Source organism: Natrix helvetica (assembly GCF_964273705.1).
Source record: "Natrix helvetica genome assembly, chromosome: Z".
Lineage (NCBI taxonomy): Eukaryota > Metazoa > Chordata > Lepidosauria > Squamata > Natricidae > Natrix > Natrix helvetica.
This window is the reverse complement of record NC_138554.1, coordinates 48449446-48477369: the sequence shown is the minus strand read 5'-3', so window position 1 is coordinate 48477369 and position 27924 is coordinate 48449446. Positions and strand designations below refer to the sequence as shown.

General features: G+C 40.8%; 2 protein-coding genes across 11 annotated transcripts in view; one reads left to right on the top strand and one right to left on the bottom strand.

Annotated features, from left to right (window-relative positions):
- THRA (thyroid hormone receptor alpha) overlaps positions 1-1786 on the top strand; it is a 149912-nt gene extending 148126 nt beyond the window's left edge. For all 9 annotated transcript variants that reach the window (XM_081931853.1, XM_081931852.1, XM_081931851.1 and 6 more), the window contains 2 exons: positions 55-313; positions 1506-1786. In XM_081931853.1, coding sequence (XP_081787979.1) covers positions 55-313; positions 1506-1756 — 510 coding nt within the window. In that variant the 3' untranslated portion in view covers positions 1757-1786. The remainder of the gene's footprint in view (positions 1-54; positions 314-1505) is intronic.
- Positions 1787-1907: 121 nt separating this feature from the next.
- On the bottom strand, positions 1908-27583 carry NR1D1 (nuclear receptor subfamily 1 group D member 1). Of its 2 annotated transcripts, XM_081931849.1 has the most exons (9): positions 27109-27581; positions 21549-21875; positions 21112-21200; positions 19761-19905; positions 18477-19042; positions 17347-17532; positions 15792-16002; positions 12221-15257; positions 1908-12110 (listed from the first exon to the last, which is right to left on the bottom strand). In XM_081931849.1, exons 1-8 carry the CDS (start codon positions 27167-27169, stop codon positions 15061-15063), a joined length of 1782 nt encoding a protein of 593 aa, XP_081787975.1. In that variant the 5' UTR covers positions 27170-27581; the 3' UTR covers positions 1908-12110; positions 12221-15060. The 2 variants fall into 2 exon arrangements, with proteins under 2 accessions (XP_081787975.1, XP_081787976.1); XM_081931850.1 differs by lacking the exon at positions 17347-17532 and having other exon boundaries at positions 27109-27583.
- Positions 27584-27924: the final 341 nt, after the last annotated feature.

Here is a 27924-nt window from a genome sequence, read left to right as displayed (position 1 = left end):
CTAGAAAGCCATGTATGCCAGAGTTAAGATGATCATGCTTCTCTCTGCCTTTAGCTGCCTTGTGAGGACCAGATCATCCTTTTGAAGGGCTGCTGCATGGAGATTATGTCACTGCGGGCAGCTGTGCGTTATGACCCTGAAAGTGAAACCCTGACGCTCAGTGGTGAAATGGCCGTCAAGCGGGAGCAGCTGAAGAACGGAGGCTTGGGCGTAGTATCAGATGCCATCTTTGATCTGGGAAAATCCCTCTCTGCCTTCAGCCTGGATGACACTGAAGTGGCACTACTCCAGGCTGTGCTGCTCATGTCCTCAGGTATGCGTGGAGGATGGATTATGTTCTCAATGTGCCCCTTATGTGATTGGCATTATTCAAACATAGGTGAGTCAGGCTAAGGCTGTATATAGCTCAGTATTATCCCTGTTAATTATCAATAGCTTTGTAAGAATTCAGATTGAAGTTGTACTTTGTGAGAAGGTAGAACCTGGACTTTTGTCTGCTTGTGGGCTAGCATCTTAGCTGCAACTTTTCCCTGAGGTCAAGGATGGGCCATGTGCAACTTTGCATTTGTCAAAATGCCTAAGTGAGACCATGACCATCAATGAGTTTGTATTTTTAGGTATATTTTTTTTCAGTTTTCCAAATCTCCAGCAGAATATGTGTCACATTTGTGGAATTAGGGAATGCTGTACCTGGCTAGTGAATTGTTGGGAGGTTTAAAAGGATATTAAATAATGAAGAAGAGGATTAATGTAATGGCTTCAGTCAGTCAATTGTAGGATTAGTTAAGGTGGCCTTTGGATGTGTTGAAAAATTGAATTCAAGTTGAATGTTATTAACTGAACTGCATCATTATGTTCAGGTGAGAAGGTTGCACTGAGAAACCAGAGAGAAAAGAAGCTTGGTCAGTTTAATTTGAGTCATTTTGAAGATAGAATTGAGTGATTCAGAGTGAAAAGTTATATTATGACTGTCAGTAAGCAATTCTTTGAAGTGATGCTTAGTGACAGAGGTGCACTCCCAATAATAGTCATTAAGTGATCTGTCTGAAGATCATTATAAGATAGCTGTAAGCAGTGAGCAAGGGCCACTTTTAATCTCTGGAGTCTCTTTATACACATAGAAAAACTGTATATCTAAAACACTAGAGTAGGAATAGAGAACTTTAATTCTCTGGGACTAAAACAGCTAGTCAGGCCAGTTTCTACAGACTTTGACAAAGATCTTATCCTGTCTCACAAAGTCTTTACCTCTTCCTGCAAGCCCATTTGTAGATGCTCTCTTTTATGGGGCAGAAAAACTAAGGAGCTGAACTTCAGGTGCTGTGCTTTGCACATATGAAGAACGCAGGATTAATTCTAATCTGGGCAATGAGGGTTTGGTAAAATTTAGTGAGTCAGAAAGGTAACTTGGAATTGGGGCAACTTGGTTGATTGCAGAGGGACAAATTCATACATGCAGCTTCAGCCTGCCTAGCATGTATCCTCTTTTTCCATTTATTTTGCAGATCGCAGTGGGCTAATTTGCGTTGATAAGATTGAAAAATGCCAAGAGACCTATCTGCTGGCATTTGAACACTACATCAATTATCGCAAACACAACATTCCCCACTTCTGGCCCAAGCTCCTCATGAAGGTGACTGACCTGCGCATGATTGGAGCTTGCCATGCCAGCCGCTTCCTGCACATGAAGGTGGAATGCCCCACGGAGCTCTTCCCCCCACTCTTCCTCGAGGTCTTTGAGGATCAGGAAGTTTAGGGCATGAGGAGGGATGGAGGGAGGGGGCAAACAGGGTGGCATGGGCGAATTGGGGACATGGGGCAATTTGGGGCTGAGGCGATGTCTGGACTTGGGTCACAGGGCCCTCACCTCATCACCTCGGACACAACAGATTTTCATTGTTTTGTTCTGTTTTGTTGTTTTCTTTTTTTTTTCCATTTTGTTTTTCTAAATATTGCACGTCAGCATCAATGAATCCCCTGGATAGGGGAAGCAAGGGCATCCTTGGTAGGGGGTGGGCCATGAAAAAAGTCAAAAGCTATACAAAACCTGGGTTATGAGGTAGACATGTGCAGTAACCAACACATTCTTTGTCTAGGCAGATTTTTTTTTTTAAAAAAAAAGTGGACAATACAATTCCCACCTGCCTCCTTGTTATGTCCCCTGTTGTCCAAAGTCATCTTTCCAGGGTGAAATGTCTGTCTTAAACTTTAACATAAAAAAGAGAAAAACAATCCATATATTCTCTCCCCCCCCCTCCCTCCAAAATGCTTTGCCTTTCTCCCCTTCTTTAAAGAAAAGTTTTCTGCCCCTCCACAACACTGGAAGCAATCAGCACCTCTTGAGCCCTGATCAAACCTCTCTTGTTTAAATGGACTCGATTACCAATATATATAAATATATATACATATAAATATATATATATATATTCTTTTGCACATAACAGTCCCAGGAAACGTCAGAGTGTGTTTGGTTGTTTTTTTCTTTGAGAACTTTAGCATTTAGTTATCCTCCCTGGGAGGCTAAAATCGAAAATGCACTTTTTTTTTGTAAAAGAAAGAAATGGAACTGAGAGAGAGAGAGAGAGAGAGAGAGAGAGAGGAAAAGAGAAATCCTATTAAATAATTAGGGGCAGGTGGGAGGAGGAGGGTCACAGATATTTTGGCAAAAAAAGAGAATAAACCTAAATTGAGGCTGAAGGTCCACATGTGAAGGACAAATGCACTTTGAGTGAGATAAAAATCCTTCCCCTCAGCTCCTCCCTTAATGGGGAAACAGGTGACTGAATTATAAAAATAAAAAAAGATCTATTTTATATTCCTTTGAAGGCACTGCAGGGCTTGCCTCTTAAGAGGTGCCTGCTTTGTGTTCCAGTGTTGAGAGGTATATTCATCAGCCTTCCTCCTTGCCCCAATGTCCTCTTCCCACCCACCCCCCACCCCAAAGCTTCAGCCAATCTACCTCCATGTTCAGCAAGGTGGGTGGATTTAACAGTTTCCCACCCACACCTGCTGCCCCCTCCCAGCTGAAAGGCTGCATGCAATGTTCCCACTGGGCTTTGAAACGGCCCTTGCTAATTCTTTGCACACGCTTTCCCACGCCACGTGGCGGTACACTTCTTTCTGCACTAGTATTCTCGCTGCCCTGCTGCACCCTCCCTTCAATGCCCTTCTCTCTGGGGAAGAAACGAGGAGAAATCCTAACCCTTCAATGCTCCAAGAGAATCAAAGTTAGGTTTCAATTATTTCTTATTTTGGCGGGGTGGGGGGTGGGGATGGCACTTAGCAATACAGAAAACACGAAGACAGTGAAATTCATGGGGACATGGCACACCCTTTCCAACCCAGGATTGTACAGCATTTCTGTATTAAGAGGTTGTGGGCTCTGTATAATAACTTCTCTTTCTCCTGCACAGCATTCCATGTCCCCTGCAATTCTAAATTACTGGCCCTTTTGTACTCTCAGTTGTATCTGTGCACATGGGAAGAAAAGGCAAAGGTTCCTCTTACAAGGCCTTTTGGAAAGGTTATGCTGGCCTGATTAGGTTTCATTTTTCCCTTTCGGAGGGGTGCTAGATCAATGGAATAATATTCAAATGCACTTCCTTGCACAAAAGGAGGTCCATCCTGCCTCACTTGAAGTGTCATGGGCAGAGCAATGCCCCGAGCCTCAGGTTGCATGAACTGTATCAGAGGTGATCCAGTTTTGGGAACTTGGAGGCAGGCTTACCCACATTTGTAAAACTGAATTGGCCAAGCTGGCAAGAGAAAAACACCTCAAGTTTTTCAAATCAGATATTGTTTCCATTTGATTTCAGCTTCCCCCCCTCTCCCCCTTCCTCATTATTTAGTGTTGTGCTTATGTGGTTGTGACTGGTTGTTGGAAAATAGAACCTCTGAAGTTCTGGCCAGCAGTTAGCTTTATGGGAACAACACTTGGAAAAGCGGAATAGGGTAAATTGTGATCAACCAGGCCTAACAACCCCATTTCAATACCCACCCGCCCTGCCTTTAATCCTGGATTTTTGCCTCTTGGCTGATGCTTGGGGAAGGTGGAGCAATTGGTACCTAGGCCCATATTTGACATGGAACATCCAGTTACGAATTCCCGCTCTAAAGATTTGCCCTTGGAGGAGGTATTTCTAAAGGAAAACAAAAAACAAGATGACAACCACCAGCTTCCCGCTTTCTTCCTATCTTTTTCACCTTTAATGCAAGCCAGACTCTGATCACCTTAATGCAAGTATTTTGGCACTTAACACTGTTCATAGATCAGATTTCTTTTATCTCTCCTAAGCTGCTTTATCTGTGATAGATCCATTTCTCGTCAAATTAATAGCTAGACTTTTTCTTTTTCTGCAACTGTAATATAATGTTATTCGGGAGAGGGGTATATTTTTATTCCCCCCCTCCCTTGCTCTTTCTCTGTGTCACATGGTTTCCGTTGGGAAAAAAAACCCCTTTACCTCTTACCTCATTCAAGACGCCGTGGGAAATGTTACGTGATGGGTTGGGTGCATGTTGGATGTACCATCTGAAGGTTCAGAGGCCGGCGCATGGAGAACTCAGCTCCAATTTAAGCTAATATACAGAAATATATATGTGTGTGTGTGTGTGTATATGTATGTATGTATGTATGTATGTATGTATGTATATGTATATATATGTGTGTGTGTATATGTATGTATATATATATGTGTGTGTGTGTATGTATGTATGTGTATATATATATACATACATACACACACATACATACATACATACATACATACATACATATATATATATATATATATATATATATATATATAATTTTTTTTAATTAAGAAAAATCTTTGTACGGGTCTGTTCACAAAAAGGAAAAATCACACAAACAAAAATTTGGGTTGGAAAAAACATAATGCTTTTTTGTTTGTTTGTTTGATTTTTGCTTTATTTTTATCATCTTTAAATGACATGGGGTTAAACGGGGAAGTAATTGCTGGGCTTGAATTGAAGGGAGTCTGGGGTCATAAATGCCAGCAGTCATACTGGATAATATTCAAGGCAATGCCTGTTCCCCAGTCGTCAAATGTGATGTTGAATACGGATCTTAACAGTCTCATGTTTTTTTTCTTAAAAAAAAAAGCAAGTTTCTAACTTGTATGGTAGTGAAGACAGCCTATGAAGCCCAATGAATCCTCAGAACAGACCTTAACTGGGATGTCCAGTGGTGTGTAGGATACATACCTCTGGTGCAGAAACAGAATACATTATGCAAAATAAGCCCACATTTGTGCTTTTTTCTTAATTATTCCATTTTTCTTAGAGCAGCATTCAGCTTTTCTTGATTTGGGAGTTAGATGTTTGTGTTTAAAGTGCACAGGAAACACCATGCCCAGTTGTTGTTCCACCAGCTATTTCCCCAAGGAATAAAACTGGGTCCATTGAAATAATGTATCTTGAGAAGATGCAGAAGTTTTGCCTTGAAGATATGAGCTAATCTTGGATTTCTTTGATGGAGAAAACTTATTTTGTTCAGCCGAGAAGCTGAAGAAACTTGCCTGAAAATATCCCCAAAGCCTCATATCCATGCAATAACAATTTGAAAAGCATCCAAAGATGAGGAACTTTATAGCCTGGTTGGCTAATTTCAAAGACTGGTGTTTTCTTATTTTACTTATAACATACTATTCCCTGTACACCTACACAATATGCACATGGCTTATTAGAAATGTAAGTTCCTTCACACTTAATCCAGCTTTTCTCAGAAGTAGCTAGTTTATTCAGACCACTTAGCACTGCCCTTTCTTGCTCCAACCCTCATTGTTCTGCCCTTTTCTAATATTACCCATCCCTTCTAAAATCTGTATTGGTCCCATGAAACAGGCTTGCAAGTCTTTGGTAAACAGTTCCCTTCTTACATTAATCTTCCCTGTGCAATAAAATGAGGTATGTGTGCTTGTGTGTATGAGAGAGCATATGTATTGTGTTTGTTCCTGTGTCTGTGAGAGACAGAGGTTAATTAGGCTCAACTCCTAACCAGAAGGAAATCCTATCAAAATCACTGGATTTGCTTCAACATGGCCATTAAAATTCTTCTGCTAGGCCCTGCTCCTATATTTTAAAGGTTTGACGGAAAATACACTCTTTGGACTTGAATCAAAGACTCACTTTATGGACATACATTTCTGCCTTAAATGGAAGCAGACCGGTGTCTTCTGTAGCTCAGTATTCTCTCCTTGGGCGGGCAGCAGTCCCCAATGCTTCAGGCCGTTTCCCCCAGCGATGGCATCTTAGAGTCAAGCAGAATGTGAGGCCGGAGAACAGTGAAGTGAAGCGATCTGACTGTTTGGGTTTCTAGCAATTCAGAATCCTCCACAAAAGGTAGGGCTGCATTTTTCATGGAAACATCATTTTCTGCTTCCTCTTGTAGAGAGCGAACATCAGATTCTGGTAATTGGGGCTGTTACAAACTGAACATGGATCCTCTCTGGTCCCACTGCAAGTGCTCCGCCTCAGAAGTTTATATAGCACTTATCCACAGAGGTTTATATAGCACTTCTTCACAAGAACAGCCTTTGCTTAGTTCCAGGTTGGGGATTTTGACTGCTATATCTACTTTTGGTGGTGCAATTGGGTAATGTTAGACCATGGAAACAACTATCTTGAAGGAGTATTCGGTAAGGGAAGCACAGTATTTGATTAAAACAGGAGGAATTGGCTGTGATCTATAGGCTCCTCTGTGTTGTCCTTATTTTGCTTCAGGAGCCCAGACCTCTCTCCTGTGGTAAGATCATCACAATTTATTAAGTTTTTAAATAGTGCCCAGTGTTAGTTTAACCATCCAAAGCAGCTTTCCACTTTTCTTGATAGACTTTTTTCATACAATCATTACACTCAGCCTACTGCATTATTATTAGGCTGGCTTCATACGTTATGTTAAGACACAGTACAATGTGATTTTCCTTGATTTTAGCTTAGCATGTTGTATGAAACTTGGCCCTCTTTTTAAGCCATAGTTCATGGTTTAGCATGTTTTATAAACTCAGCTATTTTTTTTTCATTAAATCATGGTTCAAACACATAATGTGTGAACCCAGCCTTAATCTGCTGCTTTCCCACTATGCAAGACCCATTCTTATTCAGAATTAATATGGATGCTTCCCTATAAGGCCATAATTTTCCTTAGCTTTTTTCCAATGCTTTCTTTCCATGGCTCTTCCAGTGGAAATCTTTTAGGAATTTCTGCAGATGTGAGTATGGGAACCAAAAAAAAGTTACAACAAAACCTGAAACCTGAAATTGAAACTCACTGAATAAATAAAATAGAACATTAGATATCGGTTTGTGACTCCCAGCAGTTTGTAATTCCTGCACTGTCCTTCGACTTTACGTAGTCTTGTTAAACAGTCTTGTTAAAACAGCAATGTGCTGTACTAGGTTTTCAGGCAGGAGCTTATTCCTACTTAACCATTTTCCAATTGTATTTTAAAAATCAATCTGTTATTACTGCAATAGTATTTCAGCCCCACACCCACCCGCTGCCCATGATTGGGCTGGTGGCATACAACTGTTGTAAATAAAGGAAACAAGAAATCTCCTTAAATTTCTATGCATCTCAGGGACTTGGCTTGAAATCAGATCTCTGAGATATGTATTCCCTAACTGGAATATTGAATAACCTTTGACAAGAAAAAAGAAATTCAGAATTATCCATGTAATCAGGAATTGAACTCAACTCAAGCTACTCTTTTATCTTTTTATACTCTTTACCCCCCCCCCCCATCTATTTATTCATTCCAAACTAAAAAAATTATAATGCATCCCAGATATCACAGAAACGTGTCAAAAGGTGGTTACTGGCTAACTAATTTTCTATCCTTATTCATATTTCATTCAGGGAGCGGTACAGCTTTCACTAATGTATCTGCACTACACAAAGCTGGTTAATATTCCCAACCCATTCTTGTCCATTTCAGAAATTGAGATGCTTTGCAAGGTATGTAATTTCTAAGCCTCAAGCATGTTTGTTAGCATATGCCTTCCATGCTGATGATTTTCTGTTATGAATGAGCTGCTATTGAGTTGAACGTGATCACATAAACAATGTTTTTACTGAATCATTTGACAAATTCAGTAGATCTTAGGATGACCGAATGTGTGAAACCCTGCTTGGGTCAGTGATGAATGTAGCATTTGAAAGAGTTGAGTGTTGCCTGAGGGAGAATTGAGGTCTTTAGATGTACATTACATGCATTAAATACAGTCAATTCACTTTTAAAAGGAGTTTGAAATAATATCAATTCAGTTAGGTTATAAATGAATGTAAATATAAAAGAATTGGACTGATCAGCTGAAAAAAAGATCTAAAAAGCAGCATAAGGGCAGGTTGAAAAAAATCCAGCCATTTGAAATTCTCTTCTTAAAAAATTACTTCTTTTTGCTCACATAAGATGGAATGTTTGTCCCAAGCTGGCACCTACAACAAACGTGGCCACTATACAAAATATTTTTGATCTTCCTTTGGAAGCAGTGTATTTGTGGCCATTGTGCTTCTTACATGGCATTTTGAAAATTTCTAGAGTATTTCAGGGTGCTCTGCCCAGTTATTTAGGACAAGAAATCCTGCACAAATAAGCATGAATAATGCCTTTTTCTGAGGATTTTTTCAAAAGTTGTTGCTTTTTTCTGCAATCAGATCTAGCCAGTTTGCTAAATGTTCTCCATAGAAAATCAGAATGAAAATATTAATTGGCTCAAACATCTGAATGGATTCTAAAGTTCAGCTTCCATAACTTCCATTTAATTGAGTTGAAGCCAAAGTATTGTAGACAAGAACCCAAATAAATCCCTTTTCAGATCACCTTTTAATTGATAAACTTATCTTCAGCCTTAATTTTATACCATTGTATTCCAATTGTCTAAATTCTCATGGCGTCCAAGTGCGGGGCTGTTTGCTTCCAAAGAGAGAAGTAGAAAAATAAGATTCCTGAAACCGAGCATTCTGCAAAACTATTTACAGTGTTTGGAAGGTCTCATATTTCTTCTTATTTTCAATTAGAGTAAGAATAAGCAATACATAAAAAATAAAAAGCTGATTTTGACCTAGAATAACAGTTTTTAAGATCTTCTTCCCCAGCATGCCTGCCAAAAACTGTTCCAGTGTATTTGGCTTTCTTGCCTCGGGTCTGCCTCTTTGTTCTTTTTTCCTTCCTCGCTTTCCCTCCCCACAGATCAAGGAGTCCCAACTGGACAGTCTCACATTGAAAGACACACATTATTCTCTAGTGCTAGTTCTTGACTTACTACTCTCCCTCAGCAGCCAGCCTTTCAAGTACTTACCCAAAATCCTGCCACATAGTTCTTTAAAAGAGAAAAATAAACCTCTGGAGGTTAATGCCATTTCTTTTGATAACGGAGAAATGAACTACAGGTAATCCTCATTTATCCCTGACAATTTAAATGTTAAATGATGTGGTTGTTAAGTGAAACTGATTGTGCTTGCAATCTTATGTCAGTTTCCTTTGCTTTACAGACCTGCAAAGGTTATAAATGCAAGGATTGCATAGTTTTTTTTCATCACTGTCGTAACTGTGGCAATTGCTAAACAAGGACTACCTATTTATTTCTGCTGCCTGCAAAGGTCTGCAGAAACTATGGCTCGCTTGCCACTTATAACCCTCCTTGCCAGGCTGAAAAGGTTTGCATAGGTAACTAATCTGCAATTTACCCCTTAACCCGGAAGCCTAAAAAGCAAATCTCAAATAATCCTCCTATCATTACCTTATTCCAAACTCCACCTTCAATTAGAACTAATACCTTTCCCCCTTCTTTTTGGAGAGGGGGTTGAGCTGAGTTTGCTTTGCTCCTTGTACTGTAGATATTGTAGGTTCCAGCGTCCTCTTTGGCAGCCCAGGGCCCTAACGGACTTTTATTTTAAACTCGGACAGCATAAGAAAAATGAATGCCATCCAAAGGCAGGTTGTTCTTCACTTCTTGCAGATTGAGCAAAGGCAGAAGCTGTGAAACAGTTTAGGCATTGTGGTGCTGCCAGGAGACCCCGCTGAGGCCAGAGCTGGTCACATGTATTCTTTATCTCAATGGGTATGTTATTCTGACTGTTGGTGGTGTTCCTACATAAACATCTTCCTGGTGTATGAGAAAGATATGCTCTGGTTTATGGTGACCCCAGATGTGTCCCTAACACACTATCAGCATTAGCTCGTGTCTAAATGTGTATGTGTTACTTGTAATAATGAAAATGAGGGACTTGTGAATCTGCAGTGTAAATTACCTCAGATGTATGGGTGTCCAATCTTGTGGTTTTAAGCTAACAAATTCTGTATGTATTTTAATATTCTTAAGAGGTACAAACATATCTAGTACAAATTTGCTTCTCTATGAAAAGAAGGTCCCTGTCTCATACACACATGCCAGTGTGTCTCCTTCTATCATGCCGGTTTTGCATTCCCTGTTTGTAGACAGGTTTGTTCTCTCCCATATTAAGAATATTATATTCCTGCAATCCCGGGCTGAATATACCTGAAAGCTAGAAGTACTGAGCCTTGCCTATTCTCTGGTTTCAAACTGTTCTGCCAAGCATTTGTGGCAGAGTTGAGGAATATCTTAAATGTAGGTATATATGTTTCTGTATGTTTGCAGACATTTTCCTTCTTGCTGTTAACCTTACCTCATTTTCCCCATTCTTGTTTGTTTCTGTCTCAAACACGTTTGTCATTTGGCCTCACTTCACCAATGTCTCATATTCCCCCATCTTGTCAGGGCAGTTGAAGTAGGGCAGATTCAAGCCTCAGTGCTACCCCCATCTTGTGCTCAGTTCTCTACACTCATTTTTCTAGAAGCCTTAATAATACTCTGTAAGTTGCCAGCAAGGACACACTTTCACACATCAATCAAGTGAACAGTCTGTTCAGCATTTGTAATTCTGTAAATATTTTATATATAACCCAACTTGGAAACTAATTCTGCCTTGAAAAGGTGTAATTGGAACATCTTAATGTTTGAAATCTACAAAGCATGTAAAGATGCCCCTGGTTATCAGGGAGGAGGGGGCAGGATAATAATTCCTCATTGCCTTATACCAAATAGTACAGCCTCTATAAAATAGTATTTTGGTACTCTCATTTATGAATTTCCCACACATACTCAACTTCAAGATGTAAGATCGGCTTTATAGTCCTGAAAAAATAGTCACAGATGGTATTACGTTGGATGAAGGAGCCTGAAAATATTTATGTGTGTATATATAATACATATAGTTGAACTGAAAAGGAACAGCTTCTATTTAGACCCTACCTGAAATGAGTGGGACTGCTCATTCATTTCAGTGAGCTTGCGCAGAACCTCCTGCTTGACTTCATCTCGAGCATATATATATTTAATAAGTATAGTTCTTTCAACTGTGCACAAATATCTTATGTATACAAAGTGTAAACCCCATCTGCACTTTGCACAAGTTTGTTCTACATGCAGAGCCTTCTGCCAAAGTCTCAAATGGAAAGCAGTGTAGGGGGAAGACGAATGTCAGCTATTTGTTTTAGTTTATTTGTCTTGGCTAATTATTATACTACTTTAGTTGATGTGTTTGGTTGTCCCTATGAGGCTCTGAAAGGAATGAGAGATGGTCTGTCCAATTAGAAACATTTCTGTGATTTCAGTTTAATGCCCTGTATAGAGTTATGAACCCTTCATTGTTCTTGCCTAGCAAGCTGAAGTGATCTGGCTAAATTCTGTACTCCCTTAAATAATTTGAGAAACTAGGCTCTTGGTTTCTTTTCTTAAGATAGAAAGCCAAGCCTGAGGTATTAAGAAAAATTAAGGAAGTGATTGTTCATCTTTTGAAACCATGAGACTTTAGATGATGATCTGGTTGACATTTCTGATAGTGGCTTGTTAGATAGCATTATTGTTAAATAGCAAAAGTTTATGAATGAACTAGCACAGATTATCTCTTCAGCCAGAATTTACAACACTAGATTAATTCAGACTTTATAGTTTAAATCGACACCTTTGGAGTATGATCAAGTAATAGCATCATGTTGTGAAACAACCAGCTTCCTTTGGTTGTATCTTACAAGGAGAAGGCAAGAACCCCTTTTTCACAGCGATTACTTAATTCAGGGATGTCCAAACTTGGGAACTTTAAGACTTGTGGACTTCAACTCCCAGAATTCCCCAGCCAACCATGCTCTTAAAGTTCCCAAGTTTGGACACCCCTGACTTAATTGTTAAAGACAGATACTATAGCCAAAGTAAACCTTTTCAGCCTGGCCAACATCACCCTGTCAGCTGTGAGGAATGAATGCATTTTGCACCCCCTTAAGCTTTTAAAATGGCACAGATAGTCCTCGACTTAAGACCACAAATGTCACTAAGTGATGCAGTCATCAAGCAAGTCACACCTGATTTTATTTACCTTTTTGCTGCTGTCATTATCTGAATCAGCTGTTAAGCAAATCCGACTTCCTCCATTGACTTTGCTTATTGCAAATCAGCTGGGAAGATCATATGTGGCAGTTACATGATCCTGGGGTACTGCAACAATCAGAAATACATGCTAGTTGCCAAGAACCAAAATTGTGATTATATGACTGCAGGCATGCTGGCAGCAGTGATTATAAGACCAACGACTGTCATAAGTCACTTTTATCAACACCATCGTAACTTCAAATGGTCACTAAATGAATGGACATAAGTCAAGGACTACCTGTATGTCTGTTTTTTAGGATCTTGATTGTAGTCCTCATTTAAAACACTATCTTCTCTCCACGAGCACATACATAACACCACCTCCTAAGGGGAGCTGAAATAGCTTTTGCATAAGGAGTTTGAATGCAGAAAGGTAGAATTTGCTTTTCCCCCCACCCCCTTGTACTAGAGATTTATATATGCAAGACACTCTACGCAAGAAAGCTGCTAATGGAGAAAGAAGGCCTCTGACTTAACTCCTTTGTGCCGGTTTACCTATAGAGGGCACTGTCCCCCATCTTATGTCAGCAGGGGTAGGAGGATACATAGGCTGCTGCCTAAGTCATAACATCCTTAAGGTGATGTGAAAATCTCAGGGTGTGAATCCCTCCCACGACACTTCATACTTTGATACTTCGCCACCTCAGGTGTCATTCTTCCCTGTCATGCCATGCTCACATTTTACCCAGAGTTCAGTGCAAGGAACACAGTATCTCTCCCACCTCTTTTGTACGCCATGCTACTCCTACGGGAGAAGCAATCTGTAGTAAAGGTGTTGCTTCTTAGGGCAGTGGCCCAAAATTCCTTCCTCCATCCACGTGGGGCACTTAATGACTGTGGGTAAGAAGCAAGATTTTTTCCCCATTATACACCTATTCATGTTGGGGGGGGGGGGGGGGAGAGAGAAACTTATTATTATTCCCACACCTCCTCTCAGTATTTCTTTGCCAATACATACCTCATGCAATCCTATAAACGGTATCCCACTCCCTTCTTCACCATCACCCCAACCAGTCTTTCTTTCTAAAAGGGTTTTTTTTTTAAGTTTGAATCCAGATTATCATCAAAGATTATGGAAGAATAAAAAGGAGTTTCCAATAAGGAGGCAACTTTGTACTTAACTTTATACTTAAACCCCCAATATACTATGCATCGTGGTTTTCCCCCTCGCAGTCCAGAGCAGGGAAAGAAACTGTGAGCAGGGAGTTAGTGAATGTACATTTGGGAGATGGGGTTTTTCTGAAGGGGGTTGGGTTATGGGGGAAGAGTCCAGAGGGAAGGAAAAACCAGGTGGGGAAAGTGTTCCCTCTGCCTCATCCCTTTCCCCCCTCTCCCTTACTGTCTTTTTCTTTTTTCTGTTTCTGTTTTTCTTCCTTTCCTTTGCCTTTTTTTGCATCTGGGAAGCAGGAAGCTGCTGATGTAAAAAATACGACAATCACAATTTGTCTGTGACGTGCGATTTTGAAAAAAAAATAACCCTGAAAAGTCTGGGGCAGGGGAAAAAAAATAACCCTTTTTGTGTTTTTGGTCAGGATTTTAAAGAAAGATATTTTTATGGTAATTGTTGCTGGTCTATTTTACTATATATTTATGTAATAAATATATGATTAAAAAACAAACAAACCTACCCTTAAACAAAGACAAAAAAAAAAAACCTCACAGCCCCAACTGACTTTTGGTGTTTCATTTCTGGTAAATGGTGGCTGGCATAAAATCCTTTCTTTTAACTGCCAAAACTGAGTACAAGGTTGGGCTGAAATCTGTTCTCTTCTAACCATTTTACCCATCAAAGCCTCTCTTAATGGGTAAAACCTCTCCTACATACAGAAAGTTCACCAAGCATTTAAGCTGTGGAAAGAGAGGCCAATTTGCCAGCATACCTAATTGCCTCATTTTATTTAAATTTAATCTGAGAATGGGTGACCATTTATTCCTTTTTTTTCTTTTTGCTAGTCAGGAGTATTTCAAAAAAAGGTGGTTTAGTTATTTCCCTTGCATTTCTACTGACAAGGGACATTATTTCAAAATTATTTTGCCCTTTAAGTGGCATCTATCACAAAAGGATTTGTAGGTCTCCTACACCAAAGGAAAAGTTAAAAGATGAGCATTTTAAGGAATCAATAAGGCAGGTGAGCTAGCAGTTTTTACAGGACTTCAAACCACATCACCCTCCCTAGAAAAAGCCAATGGGGCTCCAGTTATCCGCCTTTCTTTTAAGATTTGCTTTCCTTCTGGTAGCAGCCAAAGGATCATGCCACACTTGATCCCAATCACCACAGTAGTTTCAACTTAGGAGAGCAACAAGTGAACAAAAGAAGACAACCACCCAGAGAGTTTGATTTCATTGTATTTTTCTCCTGAAGTTGGCACCACAGCCAGGAAGTGGGGTATTCTCTTCACACAGTTCTAATATACACGGATATATTTACAAAGGCGGTTGTGCTGTTCGTTTCTGAGCAGGCAGGAGTAGCAGTTGCTACGCCCGCATAAATAGATAGCCAGGTCCAGGCCCAAAATAGTCTGGTTAGTGCAATAAAGCAGGGAAAATTGGTCAGGAGCCTGGACTCGCAGTATTTCTGCCCTCGCTATCTTCTACTGAGCATCAATGCGGAAGGAGAGAAGCTTTTCGGAGTGCATGTTGAGGGTGCGCAGATCAGGCAATTTCAAGAGCAGTTTAGTAAAGCGGGATGTCTCCTGGGGGTGATTCTTGAGGATGAGGGCTCGCAGCGCCCGGATCAGAGTTTCCTGCAGCTGCTCCACCGATGCTGGGTTCTCAATGCCTGAGCGATCTACATTGGGGAGGAATGGACAGTAAGTACTGCAGAGGAATGCTGCAAAGGAAGTACATAAAACCAGAGTCCAGACTGCAGTATCAGAAATGTCTAGCCTCCCTCCAGGTCACAAGAATGCCCAATTGTAACAGAAAATCGAGATGATCTGCAAATCACAATCCTTGAAACATAGTTGGTTGTTATTTCTAAAGAACCATCGACATGCATCCTACTTCACAACAAATGAAGGTTTTGTCCCCGAGGACATAACATTGCTAAAATAGGATGTTGAATGGAGAACTGGGATAGAAGAGGAATATGGAGAATTTCAGTTATACCTACGAAGTTTCTAGTATTTGGAAGGTAGGGACTTTGTGTGAGGGAGCTGGGGGTTATATTTTGGTAGTGAAGAATCACAAATTTGGAGGTATGAAAGCCATTGGCAAGGACAGCATACAAAATGAGAACTAGCTATGCTGGGAAAAGGATGTATCAAAAAAGTCTGTATATTGGAAGTGGAATTCCCACCAATCTAGGTCAATGGATACTTGCCTGCAGAGATCAGCACCACTGCTGTGAAGAGGCCCAGTTCTTCTTCAGATAGTTGCAAGGCACTAAGCTTCTCACTGAAGTCAAACATGGATGTTAACAAGTCATCCATGCCCATCCCCCACAACTCTTCAAGGTTGTACTTTGTGCGGCTCATGAACGTTACAGTCTGCTCCTTGACATTGAAAAGGGAGGCAAACCGAACCATCAGCACCTGGGGATGGAGAGAAAAGATAAAAAGAACTTTCAGAATATAAGTATGCTCCCACAAACACTGGTCAAGTGCATTTTTCTATTTTTTTTAAAAAAACACCAAAATGACATAAGAAACTGATATTATGATTACAATTTAGGAAGAATTATAATTGCAATTTGTGCCTTTCATGCCATGGCAACAACGTCAAACTCAAAATGAAGAATCTTGCTATATCAATCACTTGATGTCTTTCACTGCTATGAAAAAAACATCAATATGACTACATACCTAAGAAGAAAAATGGAGGCTTACACACACACACACACACACACACACAAAGAGCTTACTTCACAATGGTCGTAATTCAATGTTGTGCTTAAGTTTTCCATGCATACAAGTTTTGGGATGTAACTCACCATTTTACAATACTCAAGTTTCCTGCCAAGAATCTTACAAAATGCTTCCAAAGCCAATGGATTTAAGAATCTAATGCAAACTATCATAGCATAAAGCTTGAGAGAGATGACAATCCCATGAGCTAAAGCATGAAGTTACTTTTAGCTTTCTCCGCTACTATGTATATAAATATCCACATTCCCAGTAAAACATATCTGACATATTGGTATGAACTATGTTGACGGCTTAATTTTATTTTGAAGTTATAAGTTTCACTCTATGTCAATAAATATGTAGTAGCATTGGAAAACATTTGCATAGAAACACCAGGACCAATGGCATCCATAGAAACTCGTTTTTGTTTTTATGAAAAGGCAAAGGTAATGGTGTGCCACAAAAGCCACTCGTTTTGAGTATACATGAAGATACAAAAGGACAATTTCTGATACTGCTGAGATTGCCCAGGCACACAACCAATCCCAATTCCCTACAGACATGTTGATAAGGATTAGCTCTAACCATTTTCTCCACTATTAATTTGCAAAAAATGATCTTAATCATCTCTCAAATTAGGCTGCAAACCACAAGGCGGCTGTTTTTTTCTTTCAAAGATCTCAAAAGAAAAATGATTTGTCAGAATTTCAACCAAAATTCTTTTCCTGGTTTTTCAAATCACTTATTTTGCTCTTGGTGAGGCTAGGTTACAGCTTCCCAGAAGCAGACCGTCCTGATAACAATCTCTTAATTATTTTATATTTGAGAAAGAAGCCAACATGTAATGTCTTTCCAATGCTTTCTCAGTTGTTAAAAAAAAAAGATGGAAAATTGTGGTGGGATTTAAAAACAACCTTTACTCTGCCCTGTTTACAAATACCAAGTAGGTTTTCGGGAAGAAGTATTTCCTGGTACAGAATATGAATAGCTTGTGACTAAGGAGGATCTTAGCGTAGGTGGAAATTTTCCTACCTCGAATGTGCCAGCTTTGAGTAGTGAGACTTGGTCATGTTGTGACAGCTCCTGAAATCCCGGAATGTGTTTAGCAAATTCCACAACTTCTCGTACAGCTGACACAAAGCTCAGTGAGAAATCCTCCCAAATCTCCTGAAATGTGCGGCCACTATAACCATGAGGATGACAATTCACTGGGCAAGCCTGTTGGGAGGGGAAATAGTCATGTAAGGACAAATAAGGGTATGGATTTAAGTGGTTGGAAATAGGTAAGCCTGCAAAAAAGGAAAGCTTCTAAGCACTATTTTTAATTTTGTGCATACATTTTTTTTCCATTCTAAGAAAAAAAACTTTTCCTTTCTTACTGCTAATTGTGATGTACATTCTTAAATAAAATTTTAGCAAACTTTAATTTCCTTATTGCTCATTTTCCTTTTTTTAAAAAAAAATCATGAAAACTGAGCTTTCACGTAGCAATAGTGCAACCACAGTAAAACACTGAGGATTTTCGATGCGCACATCTCTTCCACTGCACGCATATAATTGAACAAGCATGATCCATCTCCTGCCAATATTTTGGACAGATACCTCCTAAATAATGGCAACCTCTAATTGCACACCCAAGGTTTTTAATGGGGCAAATTCTCTGACCTTCACTCGAACAGAGGTCAAAGGGCTCTGAAAGATTACTAAACGCTACTCCAAATGGGTGGGCATTATTTTTTATTTTTAAAAAAATATTCCAGTTGTTTGCTGAAGGATCCACAATCGTTTATGAAATAAAAAGAAATTCTTCAGATTTTTCTTGAAACAGAAAGCTTCAAGAACAGACGGGAAAATACTTTTCCCTAGGGTAAATAAGCAGCAACTTCTCTTAAGGCACCAGAACAACTGATCCAATTTTAATAAATAATAAGCATCCAGAACATAAAAATAGTGGAGACAAAAATACACCCAAATCACATGATGAATAATTAACCAAATAGCTAAGATAAACATAACTTTCTTGATTTGAATTTCATTCCCATCCCAGGGAAGTACTTGATTTTCTGGCCACATTAACCCCAACCAACAGCAGCATCAGAACAATTTAGCAACAATTGAATTCGAAAGGCAAATGGGAACTTCCATGGCAAAGTAACACTTACCAAGACTCTGTTTTCTCCTTGCCTAAGGGAGAGGTCTGTTTCCCCAGAGGGGCAAAACCTATGTCCATGGATATTCTGGTGGCTAGCAGGTCTAGAGGCAGAGCCAGTGTTCCAGTTGTCATTCTGAAGATGCAGCCCATTGGTGCCATTAATCAACCAGTTGTTGTCCCAACTAGGAGAACTGTTACTCCCTGTGGGTGGGTGGGGCCCTGTGGCCAGTTTGTCATGGGCATAAACAAAAATTTCTTTGTGGGCTTTAGCCACTTGTGCAATGACATCCTCCGTGACATCTCCAGGGCTTGGGGATCGTGGAGGTGTCAGCTGCTGAGAAAACTGGGAGTAGCAAGGAGACTGGGGTGGGGAGGCTGTACGGGATGGTGGGGAAGAAGGTGCCAGTTGAGACTGGTGGCCCAGCAAGAGGGTACTGGACTGCGGATGTCCTGTGGGGAGATTCTCAGGGAGGCACTGTGCACTCAGTTGATTATTAGCCATGTTGTTCATTGCACTCTGCATCTCAGCCAACATCCTTTGCTTCTCACGCTTGGGGATGCGCCCAAATCGTACGGCTGCACAAACACAGAAAAAAGATGACAATACATGAAATATTTGTGGAATCCAAGGATCAACATGGGTATTCTAATCCATGACTTTTCTTAGAAGCAGAAACTCTTCCAAAAAGCAAAGCAGGAATTGGGTAAACTTCAACTTCAAAGACTTTCCATTGATGGACCCAGGAAAGAACCTATGTGCCTTTTTCTTTTGGTGACAAAGGAAACAATAGCAGGATAAACTATTCAGTGGAAATCTGGGGATTTCACACATCTCTAATTCCTTAGAGTTAGGTGGCATATAAAAATTGTATAAATATAAAAAAGAAATTCCACAAGACTGAAATATTTGTTCTGTCCAAAACAACACCACATAATCTTCCCCAAACCCTTCAGCAATGCTGCCCAAGTGCACCATGCAAGAGTTTGATCCAAATATCTAAAGGAGGTACATCATCAGTGGACAAAGGCGGTAACATTGACACTCCTCTCTCCCCATCATCTCTTGCAATTTTCTCCTTTTAGGGACTCTCTGGGGCCAAGAACATCTGCATCAAAGTGTAGATCAGAAGAATTACAGATGGAAGACAACCCAAAACCTCTGTAGTGTAGTGCGTATGATTTACCCTTTGATGCAGATCTTCTGAGATCACCCAGGGGGCCCACCAAAAGGTTTACACTAAGGCTAGACTGTTGTTCTTCCTGAGATCTCTAATTTTCTGCTGCAAGAACTCACCATCACGAGACATGCCAACCCTCAGACACTTCTTAAAGCGACACTGCTGGCAACGATTCCGGTTGATGCGGACAATGCTGCAGGTCTCATTTTTCAGGCACTTTTTGTATTGAATGTTCTGCTGAATGCTGCGCCGAAAGAAACCCTGCAGTTGTGAGAGACAAGTATTTAATTTAACCTGGGCAATGAGCAGCTATGTCTGATTGTTAATTCTTAGGATGCGTGTTTCAATACATCTCTCTTGGGATTGTGAAGTAGAATGTAACTGCAAGTGCTTTTGGTGTAAACATTCTCACGCATATTCTTTTTCACCCAACAATTCTCTTACATGCTTAGTAAGAAAAAAGGCTAGAAACCTCAATAGCTTATAAATGTCTAGAGCAGTGTTTCTCAATCTTGGCAACTTGAAGATGTCTGGACTTCAACTCCCAGAATTCCCCAGCCAGCATTCGCTGGCTGGGGAATTCTGGGACTTGAAGTCCAGACATCTTCAAGTTGTCAAGGTTGAGAAACATTGGTCTAGAGCAGTGTTTCTCAAACTTGGCGACTTTAAGTCCTGTGGACTTCAACTCCCAGAATTCCCCAGCCAGCATAGCTTCTGGGAGTTGAAGTCCACAGGACTTAAAGTCGCCAAGTTTGAGAAACACTGGTCTAGAGCAATCCCAACCATGGCAACTTGAAGACTGGTGGATTTTAACTCCCAAAAGTCTCCATATTGATTGAGTTGAAAACTGAAATTGAAAGTTGCTTAGGTTCCGAAACACTGGTCTATAGTGCAAATCTGAGGAGAAAAGAACTACATTTGCTATTTACCTACATAAAGTATGACACAAAAGTCTTTTATCCATAGTAATTGCAAGAGCCTCTAAAAATAGTGCATTGTATTGCCTTCATATTAAAGCATTTTTTTTACAGCTGAAACAGAATTGGCTGCAAAAGAATTTTATGCTCTGCTTAGCTGCATGTCACTTATTCAAGGCATTCTTGCCACTGTGCCATCTAGAAATGCTGACAATTTTCATTATCCCTAAATAATGCAGCTTGGAATTTCACTATTAACTATCAGTGCACCAGGAGTCCCAGTCAACTCTGAGGCAGTTCTACTAGATGAGCAAGTAAGTAATCAAATCACACTATAAATCTTTGATGTCACTAAGAGCAATCAAAAGACAGACCTGATCTCTAGAGCATAATATGCTCAAAAGTGCTACTTATATCCTCAAGCAGCTCTCAATTTCATCAAAGACTTCTAAAAAAGATATTTTCTCATAGATTCATTTGTGTGAGAGAGAGACATATATTATTCTTGTTCAAAGTATTGGAAAGTCTTAAGCTGGGGTAAAAACTTTACCTTGCAGCCTTCACAGGCATGGACACCATAATGGAAGCCAGAAGCAACATCACCACAAACTTTACATAGAAGGACCATCCCATTGAGTTCTGAAGGAGAAAAAGAGACAAAAGCTATGAGATTCTTTGTTTGAAGACTAGATTGACAATTCTACAGCTTCAGCCTCTTCAACACTGGTGAGCTTTCAAACATTGGATGCACATGGCTGGCTTTGAAAAACGCAGCAGGAATCAATGCTGTCAGAAAGGCAACACTGATAGATTGAAGTACCTGAATCCCATAGTCTGCCAAAAGAGTTGGTAGTTGATGGAACTGTAAGCCCACAACTATCCTGCGAGATGGGGTCATCTCAACATTCACTCTCAAATCCATGCTCACCTCAACATCCTCAATCTGATCCCATCCCCCAAAGCGCAGCCTTCCAGTTCATCACTCACTCGTGATGCTGCTGCTGGTGCTTTTGATAGGGGATACACGCCTCCCATCATCCAAGGTCACTTGGAGTCCCACTGGAGAACCTCCAGAGCTGTAGGAAGATGATGACGACGGGGAGGCATCATCACCAAGTCCAGCCAATTTACTCCCATAGAGGCGTCCAGAATCCTGCACCAGAGATCCGGTGGGTGAAGGTGGGAAGTAGTTGGGAAAAGTTGGATGGGAAAAGAGTTGGCAGCTACCATTCAAACTGTCACTGCCACACAAAGAGATGGGACTGGTGCGGCTTGGGGAAGATCCATTGGAACCAATGTAACTGATCACGCCACCTGCATAAAGAGAAAAAAAGAAATTTATGAAAATCTCTCTTACCCTAGAACACCTGAATAGTCTCTTAATTGTTTCTGTCGGGTAACTAGATCTCTCTAGCGTGCCATCTAGGTGAGGACTAATCCCAGATTAATATTAAAAAAAAAAAAACAAGCACCTTTTGGAGCCAAACCTAAGGGGAAAATGCCAGGATTGCATTTACCAGAATATCTCTAGTCAATTAGGCTGGGAATTCTGGGAAGGACCATTCTTGCACATTAGGAGAGTTCAGATTAGTGAAGAATGACCAAAGAGACAGATTTTAGAAATGCAGAAGAGAAAGGAAAAGAGAAGAGAGATGGAAACACCTTGCCAAAAGCTGATCTTTTATCTTGAAAAAACAGGACATAAGAGAGATTTGTACATTTCTAAATGTAGTAAAGAAAATGTTCCATTTATTATACTAGCAGAGAGGCAATGTGGTTCAAGAAATGCTTAGTGAGCAAATAGCTGAAGACTTAGCAAGCTGCTAAGGATAATAATATGAAGCCTCCCACATACATCAGAGGATTGATTTGGGATTAAATTGCTTCCCTATTTCTTATACAGCTAGAATTACTGAGTCATATACGTGAGGCAAGAATTCCATGATAATACTTTACATTTCATCTCAGCCAGATGAAATAGGTGTCTAGAGCACTAATGTGCCTACCATGGATGCTTTAGTAAGATTCTTACAGTAGACAGATATTTAGATTAGATGGCCTCCTGGTATCCTCCAGACTTTAAATTTCTGTGAGAATATTTCCTTGCTTGTTATAATCAACTGAGTTCAACTGTTTTATTCAGGAATACAGAAGCATTTTTGATTATCAAGGGTAATCATCTCTAGCTAGCATGATATTTAAGAAAGGCATGTCAACTCTCATCACCTGCAAATACAATATTGATTTGTTTCCTATATGCCTCTCATACAATACTATTTGTATGAATCATCATATACAAAACAAGTGGCAATTAGTGAATCAGTTTACAATATGGACAAGCAACTCACATAAGATGTGGCAGAACACAGTGTTCTAGAAAGCATTTTCAGAAACTGAACTGGAATGGAGTACATGTAAATAAACTAGGAGTAAGAAAGCAAAGCAGCCCAGTGTATATGAGGTAGGGCAGACCTTTCTTCCCAAACACATCTGGATAAAACTTTATAAAGTTTATTTCCTAGCTGCAAACTCTGAACTCATCTCACCAAAATTACTGCATTTATTTTGCAATCCAATTCTTTCAGATCTCGACCTATATCTTAGGCTGCAAATGGAGGTGGGGTGGGATAAGGAAAAGGATGAAGCAAACAACTTATAGTAGTGTAACAGGCAGCCAAAATTTCACTGAAAAGCAGGTGGAAGCCAAAATAATTATTTCTTTGAAAAAATCCATCACATCCAAAAGATCCATTAAATTGGGAACCTGGTGATTAAAAAAAAAGACTCAAGGTTTCAGAACCTGGTCACTTGCCAGGAGGCAAGTATTACTGCCAAGGAATCTTAGAGCAACAAAAACAAAATCATACATGCCAGAAGATCACGTGGGAGAAACACATTCAGTGCCCAGGTAAGGGCCTTTAACAACAAGCCAGTCTTGACTGGGACTGCCAAGCTTTATCTCTGGCAGCTCAGTTATTAGGTGCAGCCCAAGAGCTGGGACTGCTTGCTTAGGTGAAGCTAAAACAATACCAATTATGGCTGGCAATCCAAAAGCAATCTCCTTTGCCAATAGGGAAGAGAGTGGCATGAATTAGCCTTTCCCAAACTGAGGTCTTGGCAGAGATTTCTGGGTTTGCAGTCCCGAAATATCTAAAATGCATCACATTTGAGAAGACTGAACTGCTAGAACTTGCCACTCATGCTCAGCTGCTCTATACAGCCACCACATCCTATAAAAAAAGGTTAAGATGTCACCAGACTTAAGATAGAGAAGATCACCTAGCTAAGGTCTTCTAACCTTACGCTATTTTTTATTATCATAAAGAGAGATACTTCTCACCACAACTGCCCCCACAAAATATCTTCTACCCAAAACTGGGACTAGAGTGAAGAATCCTTCTCTAGAAGGGGAAAAAGACTTCTGTAATACTTTCCTACAAAAAAAAATTTTTTTTTTAAATGCCCAGGCATCTTTTAGAAATTGTACCTATTTTCTTTTATTTTCTGTGCTTCCTAATTACTAAATTTCCTGAATCTGAAACACCAACTGTCCCCCCTCCAGTTCTAGTGTTATGGATAGTATCAATCCATTTCAGGCACACAACCCCCCAAAGAGACATTCCCTTATGCTTCCAGATACCCATTAGATTAAAAAAGATATCTAGTAACTATCCTATAATCCTCAATACACTTGGAAGCTGGTTTCCTGATCCTGTTGAGATTGTAACTTCTAATCTAGAATGTAATCTTTTTAGACAACGGGGAAGATCAGGATGGGGGCTAAAGAAATGGGATAATGTCCCCAAATCCTTACATTCATTTCTACCTCTTGCATTACAGTATAAGGGACTTTTTCTCCCTATAGAATGAGCCAGAGGCAACCTACTTATGCACTAATTCACCATTGGTTCTACAGAAATTAGGTTTCAATGAGAGTAAGTGGGAAAACGAGAGATCTCTTTTTTCCTTCTGCAGCTTCAGAAAATAAAAATGGCAATCAGGGTGTCAAATGGAATCTGAAGACTGCAAAAAGTGAGGCTGGTGGGGACTTATGAAGGACATTCCTTACCAGAAAAAAAAGCACCGATTACAGCACTGCAGCCAAAGGAAATTCTCAGTAACTTTAAAGACAATAAACATTCCGCAAAAAAGTTCACTATTCCCAGTTTAGACTGTCCCAAATGTCATGCAGCCCAGTATTAATCTGGAATTTTTGTCAATCTCTGAATTTAAGCACAATGACCAAGAAAGTTACCAAGGACAAACAAGGATGAAAACAGTTTAAATTACAGCATCTAGTTGAATTAAGAACTGCTGGGCTGCAGAGACCTGGAAAGCAACCAATTCTCTTGGCAAACATCTTCATCATCATGTCTCTGATTTGGATCTAAGGGAGCTGCTGCCAAATTGTAGGCTCAGGGCCTTTTTCTCCTCTGCTCCTATACCCTCTCCTTTACAACACCCTTCCTTCCTATTTTTTAACAGGTAAGCAGCAGTGTTTGAAAATTTGCCAGATCACACCATGAAGGGTGGAGCAGGGAATCCCAGTGGAGGAAGCTATGCACATGTGCAGCTGTCCCTCCCAGGAATATTAAAACAGACCATCCAGGGTGAGTCATAGAGAATAAATAATGCTTGAAGGCACAAGACAGCACTGAAAGTAACGAGAACATCAAGCTGGAAAACTTCCAAATGGGTCTGAAGAAGGGAAAGGTGTGTCATGTCTGTTTGCAATATATGCCACTAGTTTACCCAAGTGGAGGCTTGGGAGTGGCTGTAGATAATATTGGAGCATTGCCAACATGTTAGTCTTAGTGAACCTCTGAAAACCAAACCCTAACATATCTGATTGCACTTTAGGTTAATATATAAACCAATAGGTTTGATTTCTAAATAAATTCAGCAATATGGATAACTGAGGAAGTCCCCACAATGACCCCGTTTCTCTTGTACTGTGATGACATTAGCAACATCAGTTTTACATCAAGTTCAGCTATTTGCAGCTGTTCATAAATTTTCCTTTACAGCTTTACAGCGGCTAATCAGTGTCTTCTTCCAAAATACATAAGGGTGTGTGTTTTTAACTTCCCTATCCAGTCTACAGTTCAGGTAATTCCTGTCAGCCTCTTATACAATTAATCAAGGTTAGCTAGGGGCTGCCATCTGATGTGGTTAGTGATGGTGGGTGGATAAATAAGCCTCAGAATAAAATGAAGAGGAACCACCAGAATGAAAGTCGTTCAAGGGTTGGCATACTCGCATTACTTAATTTTTAGTTTATCTCGGGCACATCCCAAGATGCGGAAAACAGGCGGGTTCCACTCACGCAGTTGCCAATAGGACAGGCCTCATGAGTTAACCAGAATTTTCACATACCCCTAAGACCTTAGAGCCCAGTTTAATGAATAGGAGACGCGACAATAAGCTTAGCAGGTCGGACGAGTCTCCCCAACGTGTCCCGTCGGCACATGGTCCCCCTGCCCTCTTCTCTCGCCTCAGCTCCGCCCCTCACGCTTTGCCCTGCCCCTCGCTCTCCATTGGTTCCGATTCCTCCTCCACCCACTAGCAAAAACCACCCCGAACGCCCGCCCAGGAGGGAGGAGACGGGGCACTGTTTCTTCCTGAACGATGACGTTCGAAAACAGGCGTGGCCAAAGATGCAATCGAGGCGGGATAGGCCAATGGGTGGCAGGGGCGGGGCCGGTGAGGAAAACAAACTTTGCACGTGGCTGAGTCCGAACACAGGACACGTGAGATCCTCAGTGGGGGAATCCCAAAGAAAAGGGTGGGATTCCAGAGGGGGCAACGCGATTTCAAACGCCAAGGAGGGGAAGATCCCCGGGAGCGATCTCTCAGGGCGATAAATACAACGGCCAGGTGGGAATATCGAGAGAGGTTACGGATTTCCTGACTCTCTCAGAAGAAAGTTCATTGAAAAAGAAGCAAAACAGCTCTTGTCTTCCGGACTGCCCTCGTTTGCCATCTGCCCCTCCATTCAAAGGACAAGAAAGGGCGTTGCCCTGCGACTATTAGTGACCCAAGTCCTTTCCGCTCCTCTTAAAACTGATATCTAAACTTTACTTCCCTTTCTACCTATCCCCAAGAGGGAGCCACAGTGCACGTGTGGCAAATGAAATGATCTTTGACCGGGAGACGAGAACACGGTAGAAGAAAAGATCTTAAGCGACTTTCCCCCTGACTTTCCTCCAACTTCCCAAAGTATATTCTGTGGGGCTGGAGGTTAGAAAATATTCTTTTTATCCCATGTACAGTTAATGAGCTTCAGAAGCAACTTCATTCATAACCGCCCTGTTTCTGTGTGCGTGTATGTGTGACCCCCTGCCTATCCTTCCATCTTATGCTGATAAAACAGATCCCGGTTAGCTGGTGCACAAACCAAAACATATCGGAGGCTGAGCTCCGAGACTGGACTTTGTATCAAAGGGTACGTGTGCGAATGAGGAGCGTTAAATCACCGGGGTTTTTTTTTTAGTACAGGAAAATTAAATCGATGCGGGAATCCGAAAGATGAAAAGCGGGGGCTTACCTGGGGCGTTGTTGTTGTCATCCAAAGTTGCCATCCTGTTCAGCTGATAGTTGTCATTCATATCAAGCGACGATGCGAGTTGAGATTCGATTGGTGAGGAGGGAGGAAAGCAAAGGGTTCTCTTTCCCCTCCTCTTTCTTCTTCCCAACCCTGCCCGAAGTTATGTTGCAATGCAAAAGAATCTCAGCTTGCAACGGTATGATGGCAACTTGCTTCTTTAAACTTTGTAGTTTGCACCGGCACTCAGACTGGAAAGAACTGGAGCTTGGCTGCGCGTGCAAAGATTCTCTCACGCCAGCCGGGAGCTCGATTATGCCGCTGCCTCTCCCTTCGCCTGCAAAATGTTACTCTGCCAAAGCTCACTCTCTCCTTGCAGCTGCGCAGACACCAGCACGCGGCTCAGGAACATCCACCATGTGACTCCTAGGGAGAGCCTCGTGTCCCAGTGACACACTTTCTACTAATGCTGCAGCAACAGCAGGCACATTGCACTGGGCTTCTTTACAGGACTTGAACGCAAGGGTAGCAGGGAGTTGTAGTTTCTCAGTACAGCTCTTTTTTTTTGCGCTTGCGCAGCTTTTGGTCACGCTTCATCCCTAAGCAGTGACTTTGCTTATTTTTCTCGCGCCCGCTTGCCTGGAGAGATCAAATTTGTTGAAGCTTAAGCGTACACAGTGAAAAGAGGGAATATCCATGAAAAACGTGATGCTTTAACATGAATTGTGATAAGAAGCTCTGCTCGCCCCCCCCCCCCCCAAACTGACTGCCAAAATAGGGTTGGCAAAAGGTCGTGCTGAAATAAAGATAATTTTTGTT

Bases quoted from the DNA above. Each gene is read 5' to 3' on its own strand.
- NR1D1 (XM_081931849.1), bottom strand. From the start codon at position 27,169: ATGAATGACAACTATCAGCTGAACAGGATGGCAACTTTGGATGACAAC. The intron at 19,906-21,111 runs GTAAAGTTTTTA...TCACAACTGCAG, and splicing joins ATGCCTGTGAAGGCTGCAAG to GGTTTCTTTCGGCGCAGCAT. The intron at 19,043-19,760 runs GTGAGTTCTTGC...GTGTTTGTGCAG, and splicing joins GGTTGGCATGTCTCGTGATG to CCGTACGATTTGGGCGCATC.